Genomic DNA, 19,245 nt, shown 5'->3' with positions numbered 1-19,245 from the left:
CGGAATCTACTTTTAGTGCTAGAGGGAGATTGGTGAAATGCACATCATAATAGACTTCATCCATCAACAGTAGAAGCTCTAACATGTTGTCAAAATTGGTTATGGGCCGAAGAAGGTACACAATATTTATCGTATAATTTTGGTTATGTTTCTATTTATACTATTAGCTAATATTATCTTATTAAATTTTTATTTTCATTTATATCATTTGAGCTTCAACCTCAAATGAAGCAAACTGCTTCAATGAAGATGTTGATGTATTCGAGTAATAATGGATAACGATAATGAATAATTTCATATTTATTAGTTTTATTATACTATTATATATGTGTGTGTGTTAATTATTTGAATTTATTTATAGAGTTTGTGTGGTTAGAGAAGATTGGACAATATGAAGCCGAACTGTAGAAAATATTCTTGTGGATGTTGTTGCATTTACTTTAATTTTATGTTTGAACTCATTTTATGTGAACTTGGATTACTTGTTGAACTCGGTTGAACTATTATGTTAGGATTATTTTCTACTTATTTAAAATTTAAAAAACTCTGCATGGTTCTTCTTACCATATGATTAGAGTTTAAGAGTGTTGTAAATCATTTTACTTTATGCCTTTGTTAGTAATTAATTTTTTCATGATTCTTTTCTTTATGCCTAGTTATTTATTACTTCCAACATTTCATTTGGATGCAAAAAAGATTATAAAAGATATGGAGGCAGAAATAAAAAGTACATAAGATGAAATGTCTTTTGAAAAAGAGATATTTATAGGGTTAAAAATGTTGTCGGGTCGGGTCGGGTATGAAAAGTTAATTTCGGGTCGGTTCAGGTGAAAATTTAAAGTTTCCCGGGTCGAATCGGGTTCAGATGTTTATACATGTTTTTCGGGTCGGGTTTGGGTGGGCCAAAAATCCAACCCGTACCGACCCAACCCATTGCAATCTCTAGGTGAGAAAACTTTCTTTTTTCATTTTAAGAAAATTCTTTAGGTTTTTGGATGAAAGCATGAAATAGGAAATTAATCTACATGAAATTCTTTATCATTTGGTGTAAATTATTCATGATTTCCTTGCTTGAAATCATAAGTTCATGAATATGGTGAATTAAGGGAAGGTTTGATTTTGAAGTTTTAAGGATATATTTTTGATGTTGTTGATTCATTTCCATGCTTGAAAGTTGATTGAAAACAATTAGAAATGGTTAAATCAAAGTTTGGTTATTTAGGTTTTTATGGAAGGTTGAAGATGAATTGAAATTGATATGGAAAAGATTGGAAGTGCATGTAAATGATGTTTAGAGGTTGAATTCGTGCTTGAATAAAAATGAAAATCATGCCTAGAGTGACTATTCATATTCGACCATTAAGGAAAAATTTCCATAAGGCTAAAAATGATGAATAAATGATTTTACATGCTTTAGAATGTTGATTAGACCAATTTGGAAGTTTTTCAAAGTTTTGGGACTAAATCACATAATACATGAAATTTGAGTTTGAAGTGGAAATTGGTATGAAATTTATGTATAATGTTTAAATGCATGTTGGGATACTTGATTTTTTTCATTAGAAACTTGAATTAAAGCTAAATGGCAAATGATCATTTTGAATATTTTGAAAATATTGAGATGAATTCTTTAGAATTCATTTTATTGGTTGAAATGTAAAATTTGGAAATATTATGTGATCAATTGATTGATATGAAATGTAAAGGACTTGAAGTGTTATTTTGAAGTGTAAAGGTCCAAATTGATGTTTTGAAAGTGAAATTAATATCGAAAAATATTGATTTTTTTTATAAATTTATTTGTTAGCATGTGCCTATGTTAGTATAATACTAACATATGATTTGAATTATATAATTAGAAATGGCGCTTACATAGATTGTGAACGAGATCGAGATACATGCAAGCTTAAGGACAAGGAAAAAACACAAGAATAAGGTTATAATGAATGAAATTAGTATCGAAAAAGTATTGAAAGATTTTTTATAAATTTATTTGTTAGCATGCGCCTATGTTAGTATGATACTAACATATGATTTGAATTATATAATTGGAAATGGCACTTACATAGATCGTGAACGAGATCGAGATACATGCAAGCTTAAGGAAAAGGGGAAAAAACACAAGAATAAGGTTATATCGAATGAAATTAGTATCGAAAAAGTATTGAAAGAATTTTTATAAATTTTATTTGTTAGCATACGCCTATGTTATTACGATACTAACATATGATTTGAATTATATAATTGGAATTGGCGCTTACATAGATCGTGAACGAGATCGAGATACATGCAAGCTTAAAGACAAGGAAAAAAAAGCACAAGAATAAGGTTATATCGAAAGTAAGATTTGCTAGTGAGGCATTACCAGGTGAGTGCATTCTTACCTATTTTGTATATATGATATGAGGAAGACTTGCGATGAGTAAACCTCGAATGATTTGGAAAGAAAAGAATTTAAATCGCATTTTGATTTATTATCATATTGATTTACAAAATAGTATTCATATGATTTTTGGGTATGAACTACCCAATCCATTTTATATGATTTTTTACTAAATAATTTATTGATGATTTCGGGTATAAACTGCCCAACGCACTTTTATATGACATTTTGATATGCTAGTATATATATAGAAACTTTTAATAAATGAATGATACATGATTTTGATCAGATATGCCCATTGTATATACATTGAGTTTGTCTGGTATAGTTGACATGCCATAGAGGTGGAGTATCATTAGCGCATTTATACACATAGTAAGTGAATTTGGTACTATTGTGCGCAGCTTCGTTGAGTACATGGTAAGTGAGCTTGGTACCATGTTATTAGGGAATACAAAACATAGTAAGTGAATTTGGTACTATGGTATTCTTGATCATACATGATGTGTTCTACAACACTTGTATTTTGTCTAGCACCAAAGTGCATTATTTGGATAGCAATGACTCGTGTACCTTGCATACTCATTTATTATACATTGGGCTTTGAATTGAATGAAAGTAAAATGTGCAGGTTTGATCGATTCGAGTGAAAGTGAATCTTTCATTGAGTACTCTGATTTGATAGAAAGCACTCTATATATGAAATGTTGATTACATATTATATGATAAGAAATTGACTTTTATATGTCAACATATATTTTTATACATTAGTAAATGATATTTTATGTATTATGATTTTTATAATATATTTTATATATTGATATGTCTTACTTTAATTATGATAATACCTCACTAAATGTATATTTAGTTTGTAATGATTTTTACGAGTAGGTAAAAGAAAACGAGTGGAGTAAGGAGCTGAGTTTGGCATCAATTATCGAATACTACTTATTGATAATATTAATGACATCCTACTATTGTTTTGATTTCTCGTTGGCATGTATACATATAATAAATGTTTGAAATATTTTAATATGATTACATTTTAAAATGGATTAGAAAAGCTATGATATATTTATAGTGTTTAATGAATGGTAATAACTTATATATGTGGATTTTATTAAGAAATGTATGGTTATAAATCTGAATTTTTATTTTATGTTTTGATAAAGTTATATTTTATTAGCATAAATATGAATTTCAATTCAGGCATTTTTACTTTTTATATGAAATAGTATTAAACTGTCATGTTGTCATCCGAAATTGGATTTGAACTAGATACTAAAATATTACCTTTTGATTTTATGCGATTAACTAATTTTGGTAATAAATGGTAAATTGTCTTTATTTAAAAAAATAAAATTTTCCCATTTTTTGCATAAGTATTGTTCCAAAAGTATTATGTGACATCTATGACTTATATTCGATAATAAATACAGTAAATGGGGTGTTACACCCCTAGCAATATGAGACTAGACATTTTCTGAAGATTATATGAGATGGATTGTCAGGTACGACAATGGATTTCAACCTTCACTTTAGGGTGTGACACTTCAACTAAAGTTAGAATTAGAAAGAAAGAAAAAAAAAAGATACATGAACCAAGAGACCTTGATGGTAAAAGAATTATTGTTATTTTTTAATGTCTCAAGCTGAGCATCAGCAATATCAGATATATGAACGTTTAATATCAAATGATTAAGAGTTATCTTTAAATAGATACAATATTGTACTTATCCCAAATTAATAAAATAAAAAGAAGACTCTCTTATCAAATTGCAGATTTATCATAGCTTTGGTTTCACATTATCAAATTTTTAACTCAATTTTTTTAGACAATAAAATTAAAATTCAAATATAATTTTAACTTAATCTTTTGATATTAAATGAAACATTAAAAATTAAATATAAATATAAATTATATATATACTCGAGATAAAAATGTTAACTACTATTTATTCGCCTATCTATCATTTAGTTTATGTTTTGATCATCCAATTTTTCTTTCAAAAATCATATATAATAGTACGTTTTGGTTTTGCTTTAGTCGCTTGCTGTTAAAAAGATAACGATGATGTTGTTGTGGTAATTGTTTTTAATTATTTTCAATAATATTATGAAATTATCTTATAATGACATATCAACATCATTTTTAATTTTTTAACTATAGATGATCAAAATAGAATCAAAACATAACGTTATGTATGATTATGAAAAAAATATTAAGTGATCAAAACAGAAAGTAAGTAATAGGTGGGTGAGCAATTTACACTAAAAAGATATGGGTAAACTATACTATTGATCAGTCAACTATTTAATCATTTTACTTTTACCACCGGTCTTTTAGTTTTATTAATCAGATAACTAAACTATTTAATTCTTCTCAATCAAGCCTCTAGTTGTTAATATTTAAGAACGTAATAAATGTGGCAATTAAATAAATTGGTATAGTTACATATTTAGTCCTTATTACTTACACAATTAACCAATTTGATCTTAATTATTATTTAATTCAATAAATTTAATTCTCAAATCAAATAGTGACATGTTTCACCACCTTATTAGAAAGTGTTTTTATTTTTAATTTATTTAATTTAATAAATTTAATATATTTTACTCCAATCACAAGATAACACGTGTTAAAATTATTTTTGCAAACCAACAGCTTGAAGCATGGGATGGGCACAGCTCTACCACTGTGACAGCCAACTTATTATATTCAATTTTACAACATAAACTATATGTTCTGTTATGCTCAATTGCAGAAAATTAAGGAAACAAAATTGGTTAAATTAGTACTAATGTATAAAATATTTCAAATTTCATAAAATTCATACAACTTTATGAAATATTTAAAAAAAATAATAATGGTACAAATTTTATTTTATTTTAAAATATTACGTATATAACATTTTAATAAAAATATTTTTTCTTTTAGATAATGAAAAAATAGTTAAACTGACATTAATGCATAAAATATTTCAAAATACATGAAATTCGTATAATTTTATAGAATATTTTGAAAAATATAATGGTATAAGTTTTGTTTTAAAATAAATTTTTACGTATATAATTTTAAAATAATTAAAAAAATATTTTTTTCAAAATATTTCATAAAATTGTATGAAATTTGGAAAAAAATATACATTAGTGTCAATTTAACCAATTTTGTTTCCTTATTTTTTGCAATTGAGCATAATAGAATATATATATATTATGTTGTAATGCAAAACACAATGTAGGATCTGTCTCAGTGTTGAGAGTTGCGCTCAACAAAACTTTAAGTTGCCAGTTTGAATCACACATGTCACGTTGTGATTGGATTAAAAATTTATTAAATTAAATAAATTAAAAATTTCTCTTTAACTACGTGATGACACATGTTGCTATTTGATTTAAGAATTAAATTTATTGAACTAAATTATAATTAGGATCAAATTGGTTAAATGTGTAAGTAATAAGGACCAAATTAGTTAAATGTGTAAGTAATAAGGACCAAAATAATTAAATGTGTAAGTAATAAGTACCAAATATATAAATATACTAATTTATTTTACTCTGTTAAATATTAGTGGCTAGTGGTTTAATGTCACTTTTTCCGCACAATCAAATTGAAACATTTTAGTCTAGTACACAATCCATCCATTGAAGCAATCAAAGAGGAAGAGAGAGATGGCATCTGGTTGGGGAATCAATGGCACCAAAGGCAAATGCTACGATTTCTGGGTTGACATCAGCGAGTTCATGTCCAGTTTCCGAGAGCCCAAGGACTGCGCTCTCCTCCGTGAAGACTATCTCGAACGCCTCCACCATTCCAAGGAGGTATTGCTTCCATTTCAATTTCTTTTAACTGATTTCATTTCACTTCGATTTGATTCGATGATTTACTCATTTATTGTCGTCGTTGAAATGTTATGAAACCCTAATTCCTAATCTTATTTTCTGTGGAATGTCTAATTACTATTCCTAGACCATTTCACGATATACTGCATTTTGATTTTAACTGTGATTACCATAATCTAGACGTAGTTTATGAGATAAGTTATTTGTTTCTTGTCCTTCTCATTTCACAATTTGTTAAATATTGATATTCATTCCCTGTGCTACTTTAAAAAATGAGGTCCCTCCAATATTTTATAATAACAATTAATTTGTCAAATTTGAAATTTACGAGGGATCTACGAAACGATTAAAGATAGTGTCAAAGTCTTCATTTGCAACTTTCTCCGCCATGGAATGTTAGTTTTCCCTTCAAATGAAATTGTCCTTAGAGGTTGTACATGGACATGTCTAAATGACATTCAGGTGTGGGGCCCTCAAATTTTGGAGCCCTGTGATGTCACAGACCACACTTGTACATGGACGATCTTGTTGATCTTTGACTCTTGAACGCACTGAATTTCAGACCCTATGACCTTGGTGTAATACTCTAATCATTTGCAATTGATCGTTAGAGTTGTGTTGTTTGTTTCTATATCATGCTTAGATTCTTGTTTTCCCTGATTTGAGAAAAGGGACAAGTTGGATCCATGTTGACAAACATAGTGCTGCTTAAGAATTATAATCTGGTTTACTTTGAGAATTCATCTACCTCGAGATTGTTTTGATGTTTTCATGGTAATAGGTAAACTGACTTCTAAATACATGAAGCTTTTGGCATTACTTCTCCGCAGAATTGCCCTTTTCATTTATAATTTCATTCCTCATATTCATCAATTACTTTCTGGAACCAGAATTGAATTATCTGATATCATTTTCTATTTCTCGACTTTTCATTTCTTTTGGTATCTTATTCCTTATGAAAAAGAACCTGCCAAATTTGTTTCCTTATAAACCAGTTTTCAAGAAGATGAAGTCTAAAATCAACTTCAAATTAGGGACAAAAAGGAAGATATGAAGTAATATATAGGAGTTGTATCTGGGATGTGCAATACTTGTAATATAACTCATATAAGCTCCAGCAGCGTAGAAAGATCAAAGTCAACTTCTTTAGGTACATAATGAATTCTGTAGGATTAGTGTGATAAATTAAACATATATAGGCAGCAATATCATATTATGCTGTTTTAAATAGATAAATATATGCTTTCCCACCCACGTTTTTACTAATATCCTGCAAGCCAGAGTGTTTGTTTAGCTCAAAGGGAATTAGAGCTACAACACCTGATATCTGGATCAATATGGCTGTGACTTTGCAGCAGTTGTCTTCATACAGTTTTACGTGTATGTTAGAATTATACCATCTATGATTGAGGTTTTCCTTAGAAAATACTATTTTTTCTGTAATTTTTGAAATAGTATTACGAGATGTATGCCTCGTGTTGATAAGTGTGATTTATGCAGAAAAGCCCAATATGTGTCTGATATTGTTTAATGGCTTTACTATGGAGGGCAGTTTGAATACATTATCATGAAGGATAAATGAGCTTTGTGTATATTTAGTCATTTTGGCTTCGCATTTTCTTCTCCTATGAAGTGAGCTTAGATCAGGGCAAATAGAATTTGGACATAACAGTTTTTCAACATGGCCTTGTAAATTGTGTTAGATCTCTTGGTTTCATCCCATGATCCTTAGGGACGAATGTGGCTGTGTCGATTAAATGGTGCTCTGATCCATTTCATACGTTGACAATCATCGTTTTCGATCTCGATAATTATTGCAGTTTCGGCGAAGGAATCGAATTTATAAGGAAAAGTAACGTAAATTGAGAGCTGCTGCACGGAAAGACAAGGACGGTGCAAATGGTGTTCACCATCATTGTTGTTGTTTTTTGTTGGGATTTTTCTAAATGGCCTTGGTTTCCCTTGGAAAGAGCATTGCTGTTTGGAGCCTGTGCAACAGAGGCAATCATTAAATATTTCATAACAACACCCTTTGTGTGGCAGCACCATTGATTTGAGAATATATTGCGCCTTTGAGAATCCTATGGACTTCTACTATTGTAGAATTTACTTAAATCATTATCTAATTATGGACTTGGATTACATTCCATTTCATCACAAGTCTAAAAAATTGTGCCGTTCTAACCAAGGAAGAACTTATATTATTACATTGAAATTCAATTTATTAATCGATTAATTTGGACTGAGTACTACAAAGGCTAGGGTGATTGTACCAACTTAATTTGCTCCATTTGTAAATATTAAGATTTAACCTCTGATCTTATTTAAGAAATCAAGTGTCTCATCTCACTAGACCAATTGATTATTGGTAACCAAGGGTGATGTAAAGTTCTTAACGCGAATTACCCAATCTGTCGACCTATTGATCCTGTATAAAATTATCGGGTACTTTAAAGATAAATACCCGATTTTATGTGCCAGGTATTGACCCTTTATTTTGGCGGATTTTCAAGTTAGGTACGAGTCACAAAATTACCCTTGATCGGACATTTGCTGACTTTTGGCTAAGTTTTCCTTTTTTATTTTATTATTATTTTTATTTAAACTAGACTTTTTATTTCTAATTTCAAAATTATTTCACCTTAACATTTAAATTATTTCTTTTAATCTCAAATTATTTTAAATTTAATTATTATTTTATTTTATTTTCATATTTTTTAAATTTTATTTTATATTATATAGTCTGGATTTATAAATTTTATATTTATATTATGTATTATAAAATTTTAAGTTTTAAATTTAAGTACTTATATACATATTTTTTAAGTATTAATATTAATTGGATAATTGTTACATGAGAATATGTGTATTTGGAGTTTATGAATATCTACTTATGAGTGCCTACCTCTTATGAACGAAATTTTTTTAGATGATCTCGATTCATCATGTTATATGTGGTCTCAACTAATAATAATTGGATAATTGTTACATGAAAATACGGGTATTCGGAGTTTACGGATATCTACTTATGAGTGCCTACCTCTTATGGACGAAATTTTTTTAGATGATCTCGATTTATCATGTTATATGTGGTCTCAACTAATAATAATTTTTCATCTCATTTTTTAAAGTGAATCTTTACCTCTTTCTTATATATAAATAAAAAGTAAAAAATTATTTAAAAATTTATTAGTCTCATTCATTTATACATAAATAACGTGGCGAGTAGAGACTCTTAAATAATTTATTCTTACGGATTGAGATAGTGTCGAGTTTTTGTGACCCGAAAGTCTGGGTAATTGACATTTCGGATAGCCGAAAATCCTACATACTGTAATCATACGTCAGCATTTTCCTCAACAGATACAGGTGGACAGATCAAATGGAAAAGCAGAGATTTTCATCCAATAGATTGCAAGCTCACAAAAACATCTTCTGTATACGCACCACACGGTAACCTTACCCCACCCAAGTATTTTCCTTATTTTCTTGCCTAACCTTCAAATCTCAAAACACTAAACAATCTCTTATCCGAAGATCTCCATCTCGGGGGAAAAGACACATCTTGTCGCAGGTATTTCAAATCCTAAATCAACCCGTCTTTCCCTTCATTATTTAAACCCTAAAGGACATATCTAGAAAATATCTTTGTGTGTCTTTTGTATTTTTCAGGGAAGAGAAAGAAAACATGAGTAGCCGTTCGAGCAGGACTCTTTATGTTGGAAATCTTCCTGGTGATGTACGCGAGAGGGAAGTAGAAGATTTATTTTACAAGGTTATACTTACGAAAATTCCAACGTTCCTATTATTTTATTTTATTTTATTTTATTTTTTGTAATCATATCATCAGGTCTTCATTATTTTAGGTTAAATGGAACTTTTTCTTCTGAGAAGATAAGTTAAATTTTGATGTTTGACTGTGAAGTACTTGTTTGGGAGTAGATTAGGAGAAAACAATTTGTCTTATCTGGAACTTTGAACTTTAAGATGGAAAATTTGAGGATTTTGGTTTGAATGCTGTGCTTAGGATCATATTTATGTAACATTGAAATGCTAAGAAATGAAATTGTGAAGACTGCAAGTAAAGATGAGTAATCAACAAAAATTCTTCTTTAATCTTGGCTACCAATATGTAAGGATAACCCAAATGTAGTTGTACTTGTGGTACTATACTTCTGGTCGTGTTTTACTTACACGCTTCTTTGAGAATATTTGTGAAAAAAGTTTTTTCTTTTGAATTTATGGCGTGGAACATAGTTATTTCTTTTATTGAGTTTGGCTTGCTTGATATGGATTTCAGTGAATCTCATGGTATGCCTTCCTTAGATTAGTAAATTTTATGTAAGTTTAAAATATTGTATTTTTGTTTTTTGCAGTATGGTCCCATAGCCCATATTGACTTGAAGATTCCGCCAAGACCTCCTGGTTATGCATTTGTTGAGGTGAGTTAAGTTGCTGATCTTTTGGTGAGGTGGTTGTTAGGGTGGGGGTTATTTTTTGGGTATTTGTTTCTTGTCTTGATGTTTTCTTTTTTTCCTAGTTTGAAGAGGCTCGAGATGCTGAAGATGCAATTCGTGGTCGTGATGGCTATGATTTTGGAGGACAGCGCTTGCGGGTTATTTCCTTTTCTTGCATGTTTAGGTTTTATTTTGCATCTAGTCACTGTGTCTTGAACTTTGCTTTATAAGCTCACTTCTCATCTTCTTAATTAATTGCAGGTTGAACTTGCACATGGCGGTCGTGGCCGTTCGTCCTCAGATCGTCACAGCAGTTATGGTGGCGTACGTGGACGTGGACCATCCAAACGTTCCGAATATCGTGGTTCGTTATCTTTTTACATTCCTTTATCCTTGTGCTATATATTTTAGGCTACTTATGATTTTTTTCAATGGATTGCTTGATGTGCAGTGTTAGTCACTGGGTTGCCATCTTCTGCTTCATGGCAGGATCTTAAGGTAAAAGCTAATTTTGCTAAATTTTTCAGCCACCAAATCCAAAAAAAAAAAAGGTGTAACCCATAATAGAGGATATTGAAACAAATATTTTTTGTGGTGTATTTAACTCAGGATCACATGCGTCGAGCTGGGGATGTTTGTTTCTCCCAAGTTTTTCGCGATGGTGGTGGTAAGACACTATGTTTAATGTTCATGGTTGACTGATCCTTTATCTTTTATGTCTAATTCTATATAAAATTAGTCTTTTCTGTTTTCTTAAATGAAAGTTAAACCACTTCATAACTGTAGGCTTGCTGATGAAGTTTTTTTTGTTTATCAGGGACAACAGGGATAGTGGATTATACCAATTATGATGACATGAAGTATGCTGTAAGTTACCTTTCCTTGTGTAACTCTTGTTCTGCACGGAATACATTGTCATAATTTAGTCAATGTGACTGTAATTATGATTATGTATAACATTTCATCTTCTTCTATTCAGATCAAGAAACTAGATGACACTGAATTTCGGAATGCCTTTTCTCGGGCTTATGTTCGGGTATATGATCTCAACTTAGCTTCGAGAAACTGTAGGAATATTATTCAATTTTCCAACCAACATATATTATTGTAAAGCTTAGTTTACTTGTTTAATGCTATTTATCCTTTACTATTATTTTGGAAAAAGGTCTAGATACCTTTCAAACTATTCTAAAAAATTCAATTAAGCCCCTTGCAACCTTTTGCACAGAATTGAGTCCTCCATCTGGAAAAATTCATCAATTATGCCCTTTAACCATTAAGTTTAAAGGTTGACAGTTAAGTGTCGTTAACATTGATGAGGTGGCTATTTTTCGAGGTTGAGTCACCTGGTAAGTGGCACGTGTAATAAGAGCTTATGTAGACTATCTTTGGAATAGTTCGAGGGCCATCTGGACATTTTTTCCTATTATTTTCCATTTTTCTTACTAAAGCTTTTTCCCTTTAGGTTAAGGAATATGATTCTAAGCGAGATTCCTCTAGAAGCCCTAGTCGTGGTCGTTCTGTCTCAAGAAGTCGCAGCCGCTCTCGTGGTCGGAGCAAGAGTCGCAGGTTTTTCCTTATACTTCGGGATATGAAATTTTATTTATGGCTTAAAAGTTGCTTGTTAACCTTGCAATTGTTATGCAGCAAATCTCCTAGAACCAAACCTTCTCGCAAGTCACCTGCAAAGTCAAGATCAAGGTCTCCTCGTTCTCGCTCTGCATCAAGGTCTCGCTCTTTGTCAGGGTACACTTGCTTTCCCATTCCTGTTGAACATGCGTTTTCCCTGCTCTTTATTGCTGCATCAAGGATATTGGTATCTATTATTGTTCCTGGTTGTTAATTAATAATTTCCTCTACTTGCCTGTTGTCTTGTCCTCATTGATAATGTTTTAGATTTGTTGGCCTTGCAGTTGGCTTTTGTCTGTATTTGAAGATTATCTTTAAAATGAATCCTAAGTCTTAGACGAGTATAGGGTTTGAAAATTCAAGGTTGCTATACTTTTGGATTCTGAAATGAACATGGAAATTGCAATGCATTAACTGCAGCTTTTTTGGGAAGCCGAAGTGCTGGACTAACTCATTTTGAAGAATGAATATTTAGTTTGATAACATGAAGGAATTTTTTGTTTGCTTATGCATTTTGGAATCAACTTCTGTCATGTGGTTGTCAACTTGAATTTATGCCGCATGCTTTCCTTGCCTGGTCTGTCTTGAAACTTGGTCAGGACTGCATCCCAGCTATTGAACTACATCTTATTCTTTTGTTATGAAATTGTCATTTGTCTTTTAGATATGGATATTTGCAGCAAACCTGGGGATTGGATTTTTTGGGATCTTGTGGGGATATGTTTCAAATTGCATGCAACTCGTATGGTTGCAGAGGTATGCTGTTTTTTTAGATGGGCAGCTTAAAAACCTTCACTCCTGTCCCTTGTCTAACGTACATAGCATCATAAATGTCCATGGGTGCTAGATTGGTAACAAAGGAGTCAATGGATTGCTTAATAGAGCTGGATTTCTTTTCAAGGAATTGCAATAGTAGAGCTGGATTTCAGTGAAGTAAATGCACTGGGATTTCCAAGCAATCAGTTTTGAGCTCTTTGCCAAGCTAATAGGGCATGCTATGTGGGTTGACTATGGATTTTGGTGGCACTGGAGCTTGCTCTTTCTATATCCGCTGGTGTCAAAATATTAAAATTTTTAAGGATTTCATTATGCTAGATTGGGTTTTGTTCCTTGTGTTGGCAGTTGTTCTTATTTTTTGTTTCCTTATTTAACTGCTAAAGATCTATGCAATCCCCTTTTTATTCCTTTTGAATGTGGTGATTCTGACGTGGAAGGGGCATCAAGGCTCTTGGACATAAAGCTGTTAAAAAGGAACATGCTGAATTTTAAACTTGGGTTCTTTCTGGAACTTTTGCAGATCTCGATCAAGATCCAGATCTCCTTTGCCTTCTGTAAGTTCTCTTTGCACATATGGTTGAGTCAAAAGTTCAAATTTAAGCTGTCTTTTTTAAGCTTTGAAAGAATAGGTTTCTGTTATGTTCAATTGTGCGGTTTGTTGAGTCAAAAGCTCAAAATCTAATCTGACCCTGGTTGCTATTCTTTCCTTTTTATTGGTTATTTTGTTATATATTTTACATTTCTCTTAGCAGCGTGGAAAAGGAAGGAGCAGGAGTCCTAAAAGACCTAGTGTTAGCAGGAGTCCTAAAAGACCTAGTGCTAGCATGAGTCCTAAGAGACGCAGTCTTAGCCGGAGTCCTAAGAGAAGCGGTGTTAGCCAGAGTCCTAAAAGACGCAGTGCTAGCAGGAGTCCTAAAAGATGTGCTAGCAGGAGTCCAAGTGGGAGTAGAAGCAGGAGTAGGAGCAAGAGTTTATCCAGGTCTGGAGTCTTGATCTCTCTAATGTTGATTTCCTTAAATTGCCAAATAGAAAAAGAAATATAGTAGATGACCAATTTCTTCATAATCCATTTATCTGCAATAGTCCTATTAAATTTTTATTTGACAGGTAGGTTACCTTGCAGAGATGGCTGATGGAGATCCTATGAAATTTTAGGTAAGCAGTGGGGGAATAAAGTTATTGGAAATGTATCTGTTATGCCGGATTACATACATGGCCAAAGTTTGCTTTTGTAACTATTGTTGAACTCCGTTGCTATGGTTTGGAACAGCTGAAGTATTATAATATTATTTATAATGAGAACCATTTCCATTAAATTAAAAGAGGGGCACTCAATCTCCATCCGAAGATGCCTTAATGAGGGCAACTGAGATGACGATTGCGGAACTGAAGTGGTTAGTGCTCTATCATGTCAACTGCCAAGGAGCTGGATGTGCGGAGGAACATGTTTCTTCTTTCGGCCTGTCTTTGTCGGTTCATGATTTCATTGTTTGTGGACATGGCTTCACGTCTTCACGTCATCCTTTCGGCCCTTTTTAATTGATTTAATAATTAAATATTCATTATTTTTAAAATTTTATTATAATATTAGATAAATAATCAGTCAAAAGTATTTCAACGGTTGTACACCGTGGTAGTCAACGATCTAGGTCAACATATAACAGTTCAATTGTGATTTCTGTAACGCCTATTAACGGCTGTTAACATGAAGTGACCAATTTGTAACACACAATAACATTAGTGATCAATTTGTGATTTTTGAAATATTAGTGGTGAAAACAAATACTAATCCAGACACTAGTAACCATTGGCGTAGTTTACCCAAAAACTTATGGTTCATACATTAACTTAGATAGGATGATTTTTAGTTCAAATGATTGTCAATTTTTTAATGGAAAATGAATGTTAAGGATGCAAGGCTTCCTATGTGGGTACATGTCCATCATGAAATTCGATTTTTTTTTATATTAGTTCATTTTATTGATGTACTTATTCTGATATTTTATTTGTACCTACTTTTTCATACGGAATTTTTTGTTATTAATATATATGTATTCACCAAAAAAAATTCTAGATTCGTCAATAAAAAAGAATGAGTTTAAAACATATTAATAGTCAATTAACCATTTTGTAATTTTAATAATCGATGACTCAACAAAACAATATCCTATAATTGAGAGATTATTTTATAAATTTAATAGTTGATGATTCAATAAAACAACACTATATGATTATATACCATTTGTGCCCTCTATCCTTTGGTTTTATATGAACATCACAGTGTTGTTTGAGAGATGACTACATATTTGAACACTCGCATGAAATGTATTAAGTAGACAAATATTACAAAAAACAAATATAAAATGTGATGATTCACACCAATATTCAATAATCAGGCATTATTGGTATTACAGTCCAGTGTTCAACATCGATGATTATTGGCCTTTTCCAGGGACTAATGTTTGGTCTTTGGCCTCTTAACGATCATCACAGAGCAGTGAGCATGATGTGCACAATAATCACTCACACTGCCAAGAAAAGCCCTGAAATACAGTACATTTGTTAGAACCTGGACTGAAATACAACTGTTATGTTGTAGTAATATTGTAAGAGATTAGATAATAGGTCTACCTCTTTATAGCTCCATAACCATGGCTGCCGACGGCCAGCACCGAGGCATGGTGTTTCTCTACAGCCTCACAAAGAACATTCCTGGCATCACCTTCCACCACTTCAACCACCGCATCATGCACCTTCGTATGACCAGAAACAACTAAATTGGCCTCTTGGATAGATGTTTAGCAGAACTAATACCCTGTGTTTTTTCTTTAATTAGGCTTGACATTGATCTTCAGCCTTTGGATTTTTGTACTTCACTTGCTCGCTATTAATCAATATATATATTTTATTTTTCATTCGATATAATGTCAAAATTAACTCCTAATATTTATTGAAGTGATCATTTTGGTCTTTATTCTTTTTAAAGCATTTTGACCTTAATGTTCTAGTTTAGGATAAAAAAGACTCAAACTTTTAATCTAATAATCACTAACTCTTCTTTATTCCTAGAGAATTATAGCCCTCAACATTTTTAATCTATGGAAGATTCTTTTTGTCCTAAAATGAAACATTGATGGCTAAAATACTAAAAATAAATAAAGATCAAAATGATCATTTTGATAAAGGTTAGGATTAATTTTGATATTATACGTTTTCATTTTAGAATGATATCGGAAAGAAGGGAAAAGATGTATGGCGATGAATACCGATTTAGCAAGGCAGAGTTCCTTGGCCTTGTCCACAACCCTGGCGGCGATCTTCTTCAAATCAGCATCCACGTACGGCCATACATCAGCAGCTCCTACCAGTACCATAGTACATCAATTATAAGAAAGGAAGGGACAGTTAGTTGATGAAAAGGCAAAGAAATAGTACCAGGTCCGGCCAGACCAATAGAAGCAGCAGCAGTAGGCTTGGCATGAACGATGAAGAGCTTGAATGGAGGATTTGAAACCAAAGGAGCGAAGAAGTGATCGAGCGTCCATTCCAACGCGTACATACTGTGCTCGCTATCGTCGATTCCGACCACTATGGCTTGCTTCTCCGACGTCGCCATTGATGTTCGATTGTGTCTTTGGAATTCCAAAACAAGTTGATTTATTCACAAACGAAGCGGCGCAAGAAGAAGAGCAACTAGAAGACGCTATCTGCTGATTGTGATTTGTTCCCTATCGCACTCATTTATTTATTTATTTTAAATATTCTGAACGATTATAAATATTATATGTTCATAATTTTTTTTATGGTAAAGTATAGTTATAATTACTGAATTTTTTTAAAACTTTTATTTAGATCTTTTAATTTTTAAAACTTACAATAAAGTCCCTCAACATTTAATTCGTTTATAATATGGTCCCCGACATAACCGGTCATTTACAATATGGTCCCCGACGTAACCGACCGTTTGACGCCGTTGAGATATGGAAGAAGAAAAAGGGAAAAATACCTTTTTGTGAAAATCCATGGAAGAATTAACAAAGTAATGACGCTTAGGAACTTTGACGAGCCTCAAAGAAGAGAAATCGAAATCTTGAACAATAAGATCGGTTGATGTTGCCCAACCATCAATATACGCATCTCCTTCTCCAAAAAAAAAAGCCGCCTGAATAGCTTTGCGAAAGATAGCCCCATTCTTCACGTCTGCAAAAACACTAAATTTCAAAATCATCAATTTAATTTGAAAATGAAAAACTAACCGTGCCACCTTGGCTGTCGAGGGAGATGTTGAATAGATGGTTGTGCGGTCGTCCCTCTTCCTCTCTTTCCTCTCTCTCCACTACATCCACTTCCAGTAACTTACGACAGGAATAAAAAAAATAGGTGAAGTAGGAAAAATAAAAAAGGGTTAAAAGGGTGTGGGATTTTAAAATTGAAAACTGCGGCGTTTGTAAACACAAGTGCCCCTAAAATACGAGTCTTTAGCAGCATTTGTATAAAAATGCACAATCCATAAAGTGATTAGAAGTGTTCGTTCAGTCCTTTTAATTACCGAACCAATCAAATTTCCTTTAACTGAATTGATTGTACATTTTTTTCTTGGTTTTTGTGTTATTTTTTACTCTTATAGTAGACTAAATTTATCGTTTTACCCTTATATTCTTTTTGCATTAATTTAGTCCTTGAAGTTGTTTATGGTGTTCATCTTAGCCCTCAAAGTCCGTTTCGACTAACAGAACCATTAGTCTTTTGCGTTTATCAACACCAACAATTTCCAAATCAGCCAATATTACTGACGTAGCTAGGTGATGACATGACATTGACTAAAAATAATAATAATATATTTAAAAATTTTACTAAATACAAAGGTTAGAAAAAATTCTAAAATTTTTGTCATAATCCTTTAATCTCACTAAAATAAATAATAAATTATGGTAATTTGTTCTAATCATTGTGTTTAATAAATATTTTAATCTAATCCTTAAATCCACAGATGCATAAGACTCACAGTTCTATTAGCCAAAATGGTCTACGAACTTCGAGGGCTAGGATGAACACCGTAAACAACTTCGAGGGTTAAATTGATGTAAAAAAACATATGAGAGAAAATGACAAATTTGTTCTATTACAGGGGTAAAAATAACATTTAAACCTTTTTTAATCGTTAATTGAATTTGTAACACCCCGAAAATTGGGTTAGTAGTTTCAGGTATTACACGTTGGGCTTAGGGTGCTAAATAAGCTCAATTTAAATTAATTGGGTCAATGATGGAGGATTTGGGCTTGTAGGAAGCCCACTAAGTGTTAAAAAAGGTAGTTTTGTTGTGGGCATAAAAGAAGAGGGGCCAAGGGAATCATTAACCCCTTGTTTGAAAATAATGTTGAATAGTAATTAAAGAGGATGATGTAAACGGGAGAAAATATGAACATATATCTTATCTTTTTCTCCACCCTTTTCATCTTCTTCCTCTCTTCTCTCATCTCTTCTTCATCCTCAAAGTTGAAAAAAGTTGATAACTTTATTGTGTAGCAAGGCTTATCAAAATTTCTAAAGGTAAGAAATGAAATCTACACCCATAGAGCTCCATTTCTAGCTAAAATTTTAAGGTTTGGCCATGGTGGCCAAAATGTGGGTTTTAAAGAGGTTTTGATTTCTGAACCTGAGAGCATTTCTAAGTCATTTATAAGTATTGAGAAACATGTTTCTAAACACTTAGAGCATTAAAATCAATCTGTATCCTCTTTGTTTGCTTTGGCTAGTGAAGGAGCTTGGTGAGTGTTCTAAAGCCAATAACAAAGATAAGTTGGTGCTTGGGTGACTCTTGGAGCCTTCTTTCTTTAATTAGAGCTAAGGTAACACATAAGAAACTCCCCTCTACCATATGTAAGCCATGGACTATGTTTTGTTTGCTTGTGTGTTTATTTGGTGCTAAGTGGGTGTTAATGGTAGTAGGCTTAATTGATACTTTTTTTGAGTTAAAAATGACTCTTTATATTGCTAATAAACCCCATAAAACTTAACAAACCTTTGGGTATCCTTAAGAGGGCTTATGAGAGGTTTAGGAAACCATTTTTGTGCCCAGACAGGACACTCTAGTTCGTTAGTATCAATATTGTAAGAACAATACCGATATTGTTCTTAATATAGGGCAAAATTGA

At 31.9% G+C, this 19,245-nt stretch overlaps 2 protein-coding genes and 1 pseudogene across 3 annotated transcripts; 2 read left to right on the top strand and 1 right to left on the bottom strand.

The window, feature by feature from the left end:
- The first annotated feature begins 5,980 nt into the window (after nucleotides 1-5,980).
- LOC120136946 lies at nucleotides 5,981-8,285 on the top strand (annotated as a pseudogene).
- Nucleotides 8,286-9,729: 1,444 nt separating this feature from the next.
- Nucleotides 9,730-14,393, top strand: LOC120136944 (serine/arginine-rich-splicing factor SR34-like). Of its 2 annotated transcripts, XM_039152868.1 has the most exons (14): nucleotides 9,731-9,775; nucleotides 9,896-10,001; nucleotides 10,603-10,668; nucleotides 10,767-10,841; nucleotides 10,945-11,047; nucleotides 11,135-11,181; nucleotides 11,293-11,350; nucleotides 11,501-11,550; nucleotides 11,663-11,719; nucleotides 12,149-12,252; nucleotides 12,331-12,429; nucleotides 13,610-13,643; nucleotides 13,842-14,068; nucleotides 14,197-14,393. In XM_039152868.1, exons 2-14 carry the CDS (start codon nucleotides 9,915-9,917, stop codon nucleotides 14,198-14,200), a joined length of 1,011 nt encoding a protein of 336 aa, XP_039008799.1. In that variant the 5' UTR covers nucleotides 9,731-9,775; nucleotides 9,896-9,914; the 3' UTR covers nucleotides 14,201-14,393. The 2 variants fall into 2 exon arrangements, with proteins under 2 accessions (XP_039008798.1, XP_039008799.1); XM_039152867.1 differs by having other exon boundaries at nucleotides 9,730-9,800; nucleotides 9,899-10,001; nucleotides 12,149-12,429.
- A 1,039-nt stretch (nucleotides 14,394-15,432) lies between these two features.
- Nucleotides 15,433-16,731, bottom strand: LOC120136744 (universal stress protein Slr1101-like). The gene is made up of 4 exons (XM_039152710.1): nucleotides 16,525-16,731; nucleotides 16,356-16,450; nucleotides 15,721-15,842; nucleotides 15,433-15,632 (listed from the first exon to the last, which is right to left on the bottom strand). Exons 1-4 carry the CDS (start codon nucleotides 16,703-16,705, stop codon nucleotides 15,545-15,547), a joined length of 486 nt encoding a protein of 161 aa, XP_039008641.1. The 5' UTR covers nucleotides 16,706-16,731; the 3' UTR covers nucleotides 15,433-15,544.
- Between the last annotated feature and the right edge of the window lie 2,514 nt (nucleotides 16,732-19,245).

The sequence above is a fragment of the Hibiscus syriacus genome, unplaced genomic scaffold (assembly GCF_006381635.1).
Source record: "Hibiscus syriacus cultivar Baekdansim isolate YM2019G1 unplaced genomic scaffold, ASM638163v2 tig00110637_pilon, whole genome shotgun sequence".
In the NCBI taxonomy this organism is placed as follows: Eukaryota; Viridiplantae; Streptophyta; class Magnoliopsida; order Malvales; family Malvaceae; genus Hibiscus; species Hibiscus syriacus.
Note: the sequence above shows the minus strand (reverse complement) of the source record. Positions and strands in the feature narration are given on the sequence as shown.